Here is a 13,975-nt window from a genome sequence, read left to right as displayed (position 1 = left end):
AAATGTAATTGTGTAGTTACGAGTGTTGTCACGTCTTAGTTACTTTGCACGGTCAAAACTGTGCTACTGCCAAATTGGTTAAAAAATAAAAAGACAAATCAAATAATGCAACTAGTGTACAATAGAGACAATGAATGGGAGAGAGGTTACTTTTAAAATTGTCAATGGAAGGTTATATGACATTATTTTTATATACATATAATTTACATTCTGTAGTCGATCAAGGATTTGAACGGAGAGATGTCGTATTCCTCCTGGACGGTTCAGATGGCACTAAGAATTCTTTCCCAGCAATGCGTGATTTTGTTCAAAACATTGTGGAGAGATTAAAAGTGTCAGAGGACAGAGACCATGTCTCTGTAGTCCAATTCAGCAGAGCTCCAGAGGTATATTTCTATCTAAACTCATACACAACAAAGGAGAGCATTCTAAACACCGTTAGAGATCTGAGGCACAAAGGAGGGAGACCTCTCAACACAGGAATGGCTCTACAGTATGTAAGGGACAGCGTTTTTAGCACCTCTTCGGGAAGCAGACGATTGCAGGGTGTTCCTCAGGTATTGATTTTGTTAAGTGGGGGCCAGTCCTTTGATAATGTTGACGCGCCAGCCTCTTCCTTGAAAGAGCTTGGAGTCTCGATCTTTTCTGTGGGAGCAGGAGGCTCAGATAGCAATGAATTGCGGAAGATCTCAAATGACCCTAGTTCCACCCTCTATGTGGCAGACTTCACCTACCTGCCCAATGTACAAGAGCAGCTTGTCTCCATGATTAACACTGCACCTATGGGAACAACAAGTATCTCTCCAACAAAAATAGGTAAGATGATCATTCTGGGGCCGTTCGTACCGCAAAGTTATTCTAACTGTTACTAGGGATGTACACCTGTCAGTAAAATGTGCCTAGCAAATGTCAGACTGTTCCTTAGCACAAGAGGTCTTTTATGACCTTCTTTACAATGTTCTGTATTTTTCATCCTTCAGTATCCCTAGCTGAGGCTCATGTACAAAGGAGAGATGTTGTTTTCTTGCTGGATGGGTCAGACGGCAATAGAAATGGGTTCCCGGCAATGATAGACTTTGTTCAACGAGTGGTGGAGAGGTTGAATGTCGCAAAGAACAAAGACCATGTTTCTTTAGTCCAGTTCAGCAGAGACGCTGATGTCCATTTCTATCTTAACACATACACAACAAAGGAGGACATTCTTGGCACAGTCAGAGCTTTGAAGTACAAAGGAGGAAGGGCCCGAAACATAGGGGCAGCACTACAGTATGTCAGAAACAACATATTTACTGCCTCCTCGGGTAGCAGACAACTGGAGGGTGTACCACAGATGCTGATTCTGTTGAGTGCCGGAAGGTCATTTGACAATGTTGATGTCCCAGCTTCGGCACTGAAGGATATGGGAGTCTTGATTTTTGGAATAGGATCAAGGGATTCTGATAGCAATGAACTTCAAAGAATTTCATTTGATCCCAGTTTTGCTCTGACTGTGTCAGATTTCACCGAACTACCAAACGTGGAAGAGCAACTTCTGACTTCTGTAGATGCTGTGACAGTTCCAGTGATGAAACCCTCACCACCATCTCTTGGTATGACTGTCAGAAAGCAATAGATTCATTTGATTAACACGAATGTGCCTTTCATTAAATTGTGTCTTTGTCAGAATCAGAATTGACATTAGAAATATTGATGATTTATTCGATGTAATTTGGCCAATTATTATGAAAATATTTCCATAGTTTTTTTTTTTTAATCCAATGAATTTTACCAAAATGTCTTGGTGTTAATGGATTTGTTTCTTTCTTAGTTGATTATGAGCTTCCCAGAAAAGATGTTGTCTTTCTGCTGGAGGGTTCAGATGGGTCTAGGACTGGATTCCCTGCCATGCTTGACTTTGTGCAAAGACTAGTGGAAAATTTTAATTTTGAGGAAAGCATGGACCGTGTTTCAGTGGTGCAGTACAGTACCAATACTGAGGTGCATTTCTATCTGAATACCTATTCAACTAAAGATGAAATCCTCAATGCCATCAGCACTGTAAAGCACAAAGGCGGGAGACATGTCAACACAGGGTCAGCTCTCCAATACGTGAGAGAAAATGTCTTCACTGCCTCTGCTGGCAGTAGACATCAACAGGGTGTGCCAAATATTCTCATTCTACTCAGGGGATCAAGGTCAACAGATAATGTTGATCAACCAGGCCTCTGCCCTGAAAGAGAGTGGAGTCTTAATTTTTGGCGTTGGCCCTAGGAATTTGAGCAGTGAAATTCAGAGAATTGCAAATGGGCCGTCCTATGCTCAGACTGTTTCTGAGCTCTCTGACCTAGCCAGTGTCCAGCAGCAATTTTACACCACTCTCAGCAGTGCACTTCTAGACGTAACAAAAGTGACACCTGCTGTGATAGGTAAGGAATATTTTTAAAGAACAGTGATCAAATTGACAGAACAAACTGTTTTGGAATTCCATTATACCGATTGATTGATTGATTGATTGATTGATTGATTGATTGATTGATTGATCATGCATATACTCATTTTACAGATAATATTCCATGGATTTAAATCATTTTAGGCCATTTTCTGATTATTGCTGTAACTTTTTACAAAGTTTCTGTCAGTCATGGCCTAGATGACAGAGGCCATCTGTACAATTCTAGCAAAAATGTAATTGTGTAGTTACGAGTGTTGTCACGTCTTAGTTACTTTGCACGGTCAAAACTGTGCTACTGCCAAATTGGTTAAAAAATAAAAAGACAAATCAAATAATGCAACTAGTGTACAATAGAGACAATGAATGGGAGAGAGGTTACTTTTAAAATTGTCAATGGAAGGTTATATGACATTATTTTTATATACATATAATTTACATTCTGTAGTCGATCAAGGATTTGAACGGAGAGATGTCGTATTCCTCCTGGACGGTTCAGATGGCACTAAGAATTCTTTCCCAGCAATGCGTGATTTTGTTCAAAACATTGTGGAGAGATTAAAAGTGTCAGAGGACAGAGACCATGTCTCTGTAGTCCAATTCAGCAGAGCTCCAGAGGTATATTTCTATCTAAACTCATACACAACAAAGGAGAGCATTCTAAACACCGTTAGAGATCTGAGGCACAAAGGAGGGAGACCTCTCAACACAGGAATGGCTCTACAGTATGTAAGGGACAGCGTTTTTAGCACCTCTTCGGGAAGCAGACGATTGCAGGGTGTTCCTCAGGTATTGATTTTGTTAAGTGGGGGCCAGTCCTTTGATAATGTTGACGCGCCAGCCTCTTCCTTGAAAGAGCTTGGAGTCTCGATCTTTTCTGTGGGAGCAGGAGGCTCAGATAGCAATGAATTGCGGAAGATCTCAAATGACCCTAGTTCCACCCTCTATGTGGCAGACTTCACCTACCTGCCCAATGTACAAGAGCAGCTTGTCTCCATGATTAACACTGCACCTATGGGAACAACAAGTATCTCTCCAACAAAAATAGGTAAGATGATCATTCTGGGGCCGTTCGTACCGCAAAGTTATTCTAACTGTTACTAGAGATGTACACCTGTCAGTAAAATGTGCCTAGCAAATGTCAGACTGTTCCTTAGCACAAGAGGTCTTTTATGACCTTCTTTACAATGTTCTGTATTTTTCATCCTTCAGTATCCCTAGCTGAGGCTCATGTACAAAGGAGAGATGTTGTTTTCTTGCTGGATGGGTCAGACGGCAATAGAAATGGGTTCCCGGCAATGATAGACTTTGTTCAACGAGTGGTGGAGAGGTTGAATGTCGCAAAGAACAAAGACCATGTTTCTTTAGTCCAGTTCAGCAGAGACGCTGATGTCCATTTCTATCTTAACACATACACAACAAAGGAGGACATTCTTGGCACAGTCAGAGCTTTGAAGTACAAAGGAGGAAGGGCCCGAAACATAGGGGCAGCACTACAGTATGTCAGAAACAACATATTTACTGCCTCCTCGGGTAGCAGACAACTGGAGGGTGTACCACAGATGCTGATTCTGTTGAGTGCCGGAAGGTCATTTGACAATGTTGATGTCCCAGCTTCGGCACTGAAGGATATGGGAGTCTTGATTTTTGGAATAGGATCAAGGGATTCTGATAGCAATGAACTTCAAAGAATTTCATTTGATCCCAGTTTTGCTCTGACTGTGTCAGATTTCACCGAACTACCAAACGTGGAAGAGCAACTTCTGACTTCTGTAGATGCTGTGACAGTTCCAGTGATGAAACCCTCACCACCATCTCTTGGTATGACTGTCAGAAAGCAATAGATTCATTTGATTAACACGAATGTGCCTTTCATTAAATTGTGTCTTTGTCAGAATCAGAATTGACATTAGAAATATTGATGATTTATTCGATGTAATTTGGCCAATTATTATGAAAATATTTCCATAGTTTTTTTTTTTTTAATCCAATGAATTTTACCAAAATGTCTTGGTGTTAATGGATTTGTTTCTTTCTTAGTTGATTATGAGCTTCCCAGAAAAGATGTTGTCTTTCTGCTGGAGGGTTCAGATGGGTCTAGGACTGGATTCCCTGCCATGCTTGACTTTGTGCAAAGACTAGTGGAAAATTTTAATTTTGAGGAAAGCATGGACCGTGTTTCAGTGGTGCAGTACAGTACCAATACTGAGGTGCATTTCTATCTGAATACCTATTCAACAAAAGATGAAATCCTCAATGCCATCAGCACTGTAAAGCACAAAGGCGGGAGACATGTCAACACAGGGTCAGCTCTCCAATACGTGAGAGAAAATGTCTTCACTGCCTCTGCTGGCAGTAGACATCAACAGGGTGTGCCAAATATTCTCATTCTACTCAGGGGATCAAGGTCAACAGATAATGTTGATCAACCAGCCTCTGCCCTGAAAGAGAGTGGAGTCTTAATTTTTGGCGTTGGCCCTAGGAATTTGAGCAGTGAAATTCAGAGAATTGCAAATGGGCCGTCCTATGCTCAGACTGTTTCTGAGCTCTCTGACCTAGCCAGTGTCCAGCAGCAATTTTACACCACTCTCAGCAGTGCACTTCTAGACGTAACAAAAGTGACACCTGCTGTGATAGGTAAGGTATATTTTTAAAGAACAGTGATCAAATTGACAGAACAAACTGTTTTGGAATTCCACAATATCCTGCTCTGTTTTATTTATTCATTTATTTATTTATTTATTTATTCATTCATTCATTCATTCATTCATTCATTTTCTATCGCTTATCCGAACTATTTATTTATTTATTTTTATTGATTTATTGATCATGTATATACTAATTTCACAGATAATATTCACAGTTTTAGAGTCCATTTTTTAGATTATTGTAGTTACTTTTTACAAAGTTTTCGTGAGTCATGGCAAAAATGTAATTGCATTGTTCCACTTCTTGGAAAAAAAAAAAAAATAATAATAATAATAACCTTTATTTTCTATAGCGCCTCTAAAAGAACATCTCAAAGCGCTTTACAAAAGCAAAATAAAAGCAACAAAATTACACACAAAAAAAAGAGGTTACTTTTACAATTGTTACATTACAAATTACAAATGGTTAGTTATATGACATTTATTTTATATATATTTCACCTTCTGTGATTGATGAAAGATGTCGTATTCCTTATGTACATTTCAGTTGGCGCTAAGAATTAATCCCCGTCAGAGATTATATGTTGATTTTAGCAGCACTAATCAAATTACAATTATCAGCTTTAAACTAGTTGAATTTTACCTTGTTTTTTTTTTTTTCTTTCTTTTTTTATATATAATTTCATTCAACTTGTGTTCCCCAATTAGTCAGTCATCGTATTGCACTGGCCAGAATATTATCTATTTTTGGATATTTATTTTTAGATAATTGATTTATTACTTGGCTGGTTTACTAAATGTATATTTACATTTAATATTCTATCGCAAATAACACTGAATAATTCACTCAAAAGAAAAATATTAGCAAGTGCATTTGAGCTGGTTTGGGGTCTTTTTGTCTTTGATATTGCCACCCTACCATGCGGGACATGACGAGTATGTGCCAGATATTCCTGCAGCTTCTTAAATGTTGTTTTAAGTCTCCTTGTCCTTTCATCAATTTTGGAGCAACATTCACTTCTTGGTAATGTCACTGTGGTGCCCTAATCCTTCTCCACTTCATGATGATGGCCTTCATGGTGTTCCATGCTACATCTAATGTTTCAGAATTGTTTTTTAATATTTATCTTTATCAGTGCTTTTCATCAATGAGATCCTTTACATTCTTTGTAAGCTACCTGCAGATCATGGCTTCAGCAATGAGATTAAACCACAAAGATGTCAAGACAATCCGGATGAAAAGCAGACATGTCACACAGACATGATATTTACGTCATTCTGGCAGAATTGTCAGTTACGTGACCATGCCGCAAATTCCCATTCTACCATATATCAAATGTGCTCTTTTGGATTAAGCATGATGTGCCTACTGCAGCCTCAGCCTTCTGTTGTTTGCTGACAAAAGACCATTATGGTCTTCTGCTGTTGTAGCTCAACCACCTCAAGGTGTGATGTGCTATCCATTCTGAGATCCCTTTCTGCTTACTGCATTTGTACAGAGTGGTTACTGTAGCCTTTCTTTCAGCTGAAACCAGTCTAGCAATTCTCCATTGACGTCTCTTATCAACAAGGCATATCTGTTCACCAAACTTCCACTCACTGATTGTTTTATGTTTATAGGTGACATCGGAAAAAAATATAGAAACTGTTGTTCATGAAAATCCCAGGAGATCAGTAATTACAATTATAGAAATACTCACACCATCCCATGCTGCACCGACAATATAAAATATATATATCATGAAACACCCATTCAAGGTTCTTCCCCAAACAGTCAAACTGCATATATATATATATATATATATATATATATATATATATATATATATATATATATATATATATATATATATATATATACAATGTGTGTGTGCATATATTATAATATGATGGAAAATTGGCTAGAACCTGTAAAAATATGAGATCGTTCATATTTTCCTGTATGATTCCCTGTTTTTTTGTTTTTTTTTTCCAGCAGAGCGTCAGGGACCAAAGAAGGATATTATATTTTTGATTGATGGATCTGATGGAATTGGGAGAGATTTTCCCATTATCCAAGAATTTGTTCGTGGAGTTGTACAGAACATGAATGTAGGTGAAAACAATATTCGTGTAAGTGTAGTGCAGTATGGAGACACTGCTCATGTCGACATGTTTCTCAATTCCCACAAGACCAAAGAGGAAGTCTTAAATGCAATCAGTGAACTCAGACAACATGGAGGTAGAAAGCGTAACCTGGGTAGGGCCATAGATCTTATCCGTCTTAATGTCCTGGATTCAGTTCGTGGGAGCAGGAAGCAGGAGGGTGTCCCACAGTTTCTGATAGTAATCTCAGGAGGAAAAGCATCAGATAATTTTATAACATCAGTAAATGCACTGAAAGGGTTAGGAATAGTGCCCTTCAGTATAGGGACCAGAGACACTGGCCTTCAAGAGCTGCATGCTGTCTCCTATGTGCCCAAATTTTCTTACTTAGTGGAAGATTTGCCTGGCCTTCACACTGTCAAAGATGAATTCATCACTACCCTGACAGAGTTGTCTGATGAAGCACTGAGGACACTGACACCTGTTTATATTCCTATAGGTAATTATGGCATTAATGTTCCACATACAAAAGGTTATCCTTTACATTGCTTTTATTAGTCGTGTTACAATACTATACACAGTTCATGGAATTTTTGAGACGATTTTGTGTGCATAGTGTAACTATACACATAATTGTTACAAAATCATTTACCTGTCTGTGTATAGGTGCTATTTTGGTAACCTATATCAGATGTAATGATTTTGCTGTTTGATGTATTAAATAACAGTTTCAAGTCTTTTTTCCTATGTCTGTCACATAAAATAGAACCAACAGTATCAACTACAGAAAAGAAAGATGTTGTCTTCCTCATTGATGGAACAACTATGATGCAGAGAGATTTTCCTGCTATACAAAACATGATTCTGAACATTGTGGAGAAGCTAGATGTTGGCTTGAACAAGGTTAGGGTTTCAGTAGTACAGTACAGCGAAGACCCCAAAATGGAGTTCCTCCTTAATGAGCACTCAACCAAGGAAGAGGTTCGCCAATCAGTGAGAAATATGAGAAGTAAAGGTGGTAGAACGCTTAATACTGGCCAAGCACTTAGCTGGATCTCAAGGAACATCTACAAGAGATCAGCTGGCAGCCGAATTGAAGAGGGTGTGCCCCAGTTTCTCATCTTGGTGACTGGAGGAAAATCCAACGATGATGTAACTGGTCCTGCTAATCAGCTGAAGTTGAGTTATGTGGCTCCTATGGCAGTTGGGTCAGATAATGCTGATTCTGAGGAACTGAAACTGATTTCTTTAAGGCCAGAACAGGCACACATCATTAGAGACTTCCAACTAAAACCAGACGTGGAACAGCAACTTTTGACTACAATTAACACCATGACTACAAAAGAAATTGAAGAAGTTGTAAAAACTACGGATATAGGTACATCAGTATTTTTAACATTAACTATTTAATATAGTTATTAGTTACTTAACAGCAAAATAACTCAAAAACAGAACAATAAATGCATTAAATTGCATATTCTTCTGTGACATTTGCCATACTAGTTCCAAATAAGTAGCCCATTTTGCTATTAATTGCTAAATGTAAGTTATATAAAGTTTGATTATATTAAGTGTTTGTATTTTAGGACTGCAGATTGGAAGAAAGGACATTGTTTTCCTTATTGATGGTTCTGATAATGTTGGAACAATTGGAATTGCTCACATCCGTGACTTTATCTTGAAGATTGTCCAACAACTCAATGTGCACCCTGACCAAGTACGTGTGGCTGTGGTACAATATGCAGAGACACCCAAGACTGAGTTTTCACTTATATCCCATGACAACAAAAAGGCAGTTATTTCATCCATTAAGAGACTGCGTCAGATGGGTGGTCGTGGTGGAAATTTAGCTGAGGCTATTCAGTATGTGATTGATAAGGAACTAAAGGAATCTGCAGGAGCTCGTCTGGACAAGGCCTCTCAGCATTTGGTGGTACTCACTGGTGGAAAGTCTACCTCTGATGTTTCTCTTTATGGACCTGTTCTGAAAAAATCTCAGGTGAAGTGTATAGGAATTGGTGCTGGGGCAGCAGATTCAAGGCAACTCAGAGAGATTGCAACCACACCAGAAGATGTCTTCCAAGTGTCAACCTTTCCAGCACTACCAAATATAGAGAACCAATTTATTGCAAGACTCAGTGGAACAGTTGTATTTACAACCACTGTGCCCCCCACACGTAAGTATAACAAATTAGTTTCTAGTAAGTTTCTAATTATGTTGAGTACAGATATTTTATACTTATAACACTTCCTTTTACGTCTTTCCCTAGCTTCTGGTCCAAAGCCTAAGACTGCTGATATTGTTTTTTTGGTTGATGGTTCAATAAACCTTGGGAAGAGCAATTTCAAAGTGACCATGGAGTTTATCAGAGAGCTTATTGATCTCTTTGTCACAGACAGTGACAACCTTCAGATCGGTCTGGCACACTATGCAACAGATATCACAGATGAATTCTACTTTAATACATATAAAAACAAGGATGATATTTTGGATGCTATCAGTAAAACTGAATACAAGGGTGGTTGGAAAATTAATACAGGCAATGCCATTAGGCATGTTCAGCAAACACACTTTGTGAAAGAGAGAGGTAGTCGGAAGGACGAGGGAGTCCCGCAGATCCTAATGTTGGTGACAGGTGGACGTTCACAAGATGATGGTAAATCAGCAGCACTGGCACTTAAAAATACAGGTGTACGAATCTATGCCATTGGTGTGGGAGACATTGAGGAAGAGCTCAATTACTTGGGCAGTGAGTCCACCACCGTGGCCCGGGCCAGTACATTCCAAGAACTTTCTGAGCTGAATGAGCGGATTTTAGACACACTTATAGATGATGTCATGGGAAAACTCTGTACAGTAAGCAAAGATGCAATAAAGGGTAAGACATAAATAACATTTTCCACACCCTCTATTTACAGTTATTTGAAACTTTAACAATAATTTGTTCATAAATTAATACTATAAATTAGTACTATTAATAATATAAATATGCTAAAAATAATTTTGTTTCCAACAATGTTAGCTTGCAGCATGGATGTTCTTGTTGGCTTCGATGTGTCTGCTCAGAACATCTTTGTAACTCAGAGATCATTGGAGTCCAAGATGGCTGCCATTCTGCAGCGAATAACACAAATGCAGCCTATTAGTTGCTCTTCTGGTCAGGTTCCATCAGTTCAGGTGGGAATAACAGCATTGGACAGTGCACTGGAGCCTGTTCATCTGGACTTTACCGATAGCCACACCAAGCTTATTGAGTCCTTCAGGTCTCTGCAAAGCCGCGGACCCTTCTTATTGAATGGCAAAACCATTGAAGTATATGGTGCACGGTTCAAGAATCGTCCTTCAGACAGAGTTAAGGTACACATGCTCTGAAAATAACTTTGAATGTAATTGCTTTATGCTCTCAATTTGTTTTTAAAGCAAATATTATTAAAGTAAATACACTGCAATACGGGCTTGGGAAAGCATAATGATAATTGATGTAAATGTGCTTTTCTTTCACAATATGTACATTAAGGTTGTAATTCACCTCACTGATGGTTTGGATGCCCAATATAATGTAATGAAAGAGAGAGTTGAGCAGATGCATTCTACAGGTAAGAACAACTAAAATTATAGCGTATGAAAACAAACTAAAGCCTCTATCATGATTTGTTGAGTCCCATATAGAACAGAATAACGTTTCTCAAACTCCACTGAGAAATTAGGGCATAAATTAAAATAAATTTCAGGACATCATAGCCTACATAGCCTACTAAAAAAAGTGTATTACTCTCCCATCACCCAGGAAATTGGTGTTTTTATTAGATCACCCACAAACAATGTAAAATGTACATCAATTACAATTTGTAAACAGTTTTTAATAAAACAGGTGACATGGTCACAAACCATTTTTCTAAAATCCAGATGTAGATTTATATCCTTAATGAACGATAATGAAATTCAGTAAATATGTTTATTTATTTATTTAAATCCATAGATTATTATTAGTTAATATTACAATTGTTAGTAGTAGTTAAAGTAATAGTAGTAGAGTACATTAACAGTTTGTGTGTGTGTAAATAGTGTATTACCGACAGTGTATTCTTTGTGTTTGTGTGTGTGTGTGTGTGTGTGTGTGTGTGTGTGGTAAATAGCATATTCTTCATCAGCTATGTACAATTTTTATATACTTTAGGAGTCAATGCTTTCATCCTGGTTGCACTGGAGAGGGTACCACAATTTGAGAATGCAGTGTTACTGGAATTTGGGCGGGGTTTTAGATCCAAACCTCTGCGTGTGAATCTGATGGACTTGGACTATGAACTGCTAGAGGAACTGGTATGTCTAATTAAAAACGTCTATTAACCAAAGTAAAAATGAGTCTCAATTGCATTTTGGAGATAGTCTAAGTCTAGTCTAAGTTTATTTATGTGTCAAACCATTTTCTAGTCCTATAGAGACCACATCTAAATATACATTTCCTATTTTGTGTAGGACAATATTGCTGAAATGGAGTGTTGTTCAGTCCCATGCAAGTGCACTGGCCAGAGAGGTTACAGAGGACCTGTTGGTCTTATTGGACAAAAGGTTATTTTGTTAGAATGACAGTTCATATCTGAAATGGTTTAAACTCTCTTATTTGTTAACATATTTATTTATGTCAGTTATGTTTGTGGGTTTTTGTCATATAAGGGACCACCTGGAAATCAGGGCTACAGAGGACATCCTGGTGATGAAGGTGGACCGGTGTGTAGAAATAACGTTGATGCTTCAACCATTTTTATAACCATGTAAATGTTTGCATGATTATTTATTAGTATATTTTTGTCAAAACATCATCATCCAGGGAGAAAGAGGCCCCCCAGGTGTTAATGGAACTCAAGGTTTTCAAGGATGTCCAGGTCCAAGAGGTGCAAAGGTGTGCTAATTGTGATTTTTTTTTTTTGTCACAACTGTCTAGTTGGTATTACAATAGAGTAAAAAACATATGAAACATGTGACCCATTTGTAAGACCTAGCATGTTAAGAAGGTTTTTTTTTTTTTTGTCTTTCAGGGTGCACATGGATATAATGGTGAAAAGGTAAGGAAGTTGTTTCAAGAAGAGATAAATATAATTATGTCCTATTGTATATAGATGATATGTACATTATTCAATGTCTAATTATCCCAGGGAGAAATTGGAGAGATTGGTTTAGATGGCATCAATGGAGAAGAGGTATGAAAGATATAAGATTATAACATAACATTGTTACAAGGCTATCTATTGCATTGGTATTAATGTTTGCTTGCATTTATTAAATTATATAAACGTTTAGGGCACAAGTGGAGCTGTTGGACCACCAGGTGACAGAGGCAACACTGGACAAAGGGTATTTTCATTTAATTTAATTTGTTTTGTCATAATGACTTATTAATCTGTAACATATAAAAAGTATAAAACTGGTCTTCTATTTCACAACCATTGTGTATCTAGGGACCTAAAGGTGCCAAAGGGCAGGCAGGCGATTTTGGTCAGACTGGCATCCGTGGAGATCCTGTAAGTAGGATGTAATATTTTTATTCCCCGTCTATAAGATATAAAGCACCAATCTAATATATAATAACATAAAGTACTGAGTACACAGTACAAATGGCACTTTAATGTTTAATGTTTTTTTCCCATTCCTCCCCAAAAATAACATAAATTTCAGTATACAAATTTCGTTTGAATCAGACATTTAAATGAGACAGTTAATTAAAGTGTGCAATGCAATTTACATTCTTTTTAATCATTAAATAATGAATGGTGTTTTATACCCAAATATTTTAAGCATTCAGTTTAAAAAGGAATAGAATCAAATAAATTCGAACTACTGTATTTATACATACGTACATATATATATATATATATATATATATATATATATATATATATATATATATATATATATATATATATATATGTATGTTTGTATAAATAGTTAGAATTTATATGTGTGTGTGTGTGTGTGTGTGTGTGCGTGCGTGCGTGTGTTAATTAGGGCATTGCAGGAAAGGACAATAGCCAAAGAGGACCCAAAGGAGATCCAGGCGATGCTGGACCCCCGGTAAAATCTCTTATTGCTTACATGCAAATTGTGTAATCTGTACACAAATACATCCCCATACATACTTGTACTTATTTACTCAATATGTATTGCTTGCAAATCTATTACAAAATTACAAAACTACAAATCAAAATTGGGGAATATTCAGGGATTTGTCATTATGGAGAGATTTAAGTTCTATATTACACTTATATCTGCACAAGAGAACGTTTAAAGTGCAAAATAACTTTACAGTTTTAATTGCTTAAATATTGATCACCATTTTGTTTTGATAGGGTGAGCCTGGAGAAGATGGTAAGCAAGGAGGTGCAGGAGGAGCAGGGAGAAGGGTATGTTTCTCAATTTGATTCTAAAGTTTTCATTGTTTTGTTATTTCTTCTTCTTCTTTTTCTTCTTCATATTCTCTGTATTCTTTATTGTTTTTATATTATTAGTGGGCCAAAAGCATTTTGACCAAATTTGTGAGATGTACTGCCAATGCTCTAGTGTCACCATCAGCTCAAATTTGGGCCTAATTTATAAGTATGTTTGTGGTCATAATTTGTTAAGTTATAAGTTTTCACAACTGCTATAAATCTGGTCCAATCATCACCAAATCTGGCACATGTTTAAGTACAGATTTGCTGATCTTCACGGAATTTGGCTCACATCATGTCCGAACAAAACTTACCAAACACATTTTGATTTTGTTAACCATTATCCTGTCTGATTGGCATATTTAAAACAGTATATGAGGATGAATAC

At 37.3% G+C, this 13,975-nt stretch overlaps 1 protein-coding gene across 1 annotated transcript in view; it reads left to right on the top strand.

Annotated features, from left to right (window-relative positions):
• col6a3 (collagen, type VI, alpha 3) overlaps positions 1–13,975 on the top strand; it is a 48,587-nt gene that overhangs the window by 17,248 nt on the left and 17,364 nt on the right. The window contains 23 exon segments of the mRNA XM_060875902.1: positions 217–816; positions 981–1,589; positions 1,808–2,204; positions 2,206–2,405; positions 2,877–3,476; positions 3,641–4,249; positions 4,469–5,065; positions 7,052–7,660; positions 7,928–8,539; positions 8,748–9,338; positions 9,432–10,040; positions 10,185–10,519; positions 10,680–10,758; positions 11,340–11,482; positions 11,639–11,731; positions 11,837–11,890; positions 11,991–12,062; positions 12,199–12,225; positions 12,316–12,360; positions 12,461–12,514; positions 12,619–12,681; positions 13,166–13,231; positions 13,507–13,560. Of these exon segments, the coding sequence (XP_060731885.1) occupies positions 217–816; positions 981–1,589; positions 1,808–2,204; positions 2,206–2,405; positions 2,877–3,476; positions 3,641–4,249; positions 4,469–5,065; positions 7,052–7,660; positions 7,928–8,539; positions 8,748–9,338; positions 9,432–10,040; positions 10,185–10,519; positions 10,680–10,758; positions 11,340–11,482; positions 11,639–11,731; positions 11,837–11,890; positions 11,991–12,062; positions 12,199–12,225; positions 12,316–12,360; positions 12,461–12,514; positions 12,619–12,681; positions 13,166–13,231; positions 13,507–13,560 (7,118 nt within the window).

This window comes from Tachysurus vachellii, chromosome 8 (assembly GCF_030014155.1).
Source record: "Tachysurus vachellii isolate PV-2020 chromosome 8, HZAU_Pvac_v1, whole genome shotgun sequence".
NCBI lineage: Eukaryota > Metazoa > Chordata > Actinopteri > Siluriformes > Bagridae > Tachysurus > Tachysurus vachellii.
Note: the sequence above shows the minus strand (reverse complement) of the source record. Positions and strands in the feature narration are given on the sequence as shown.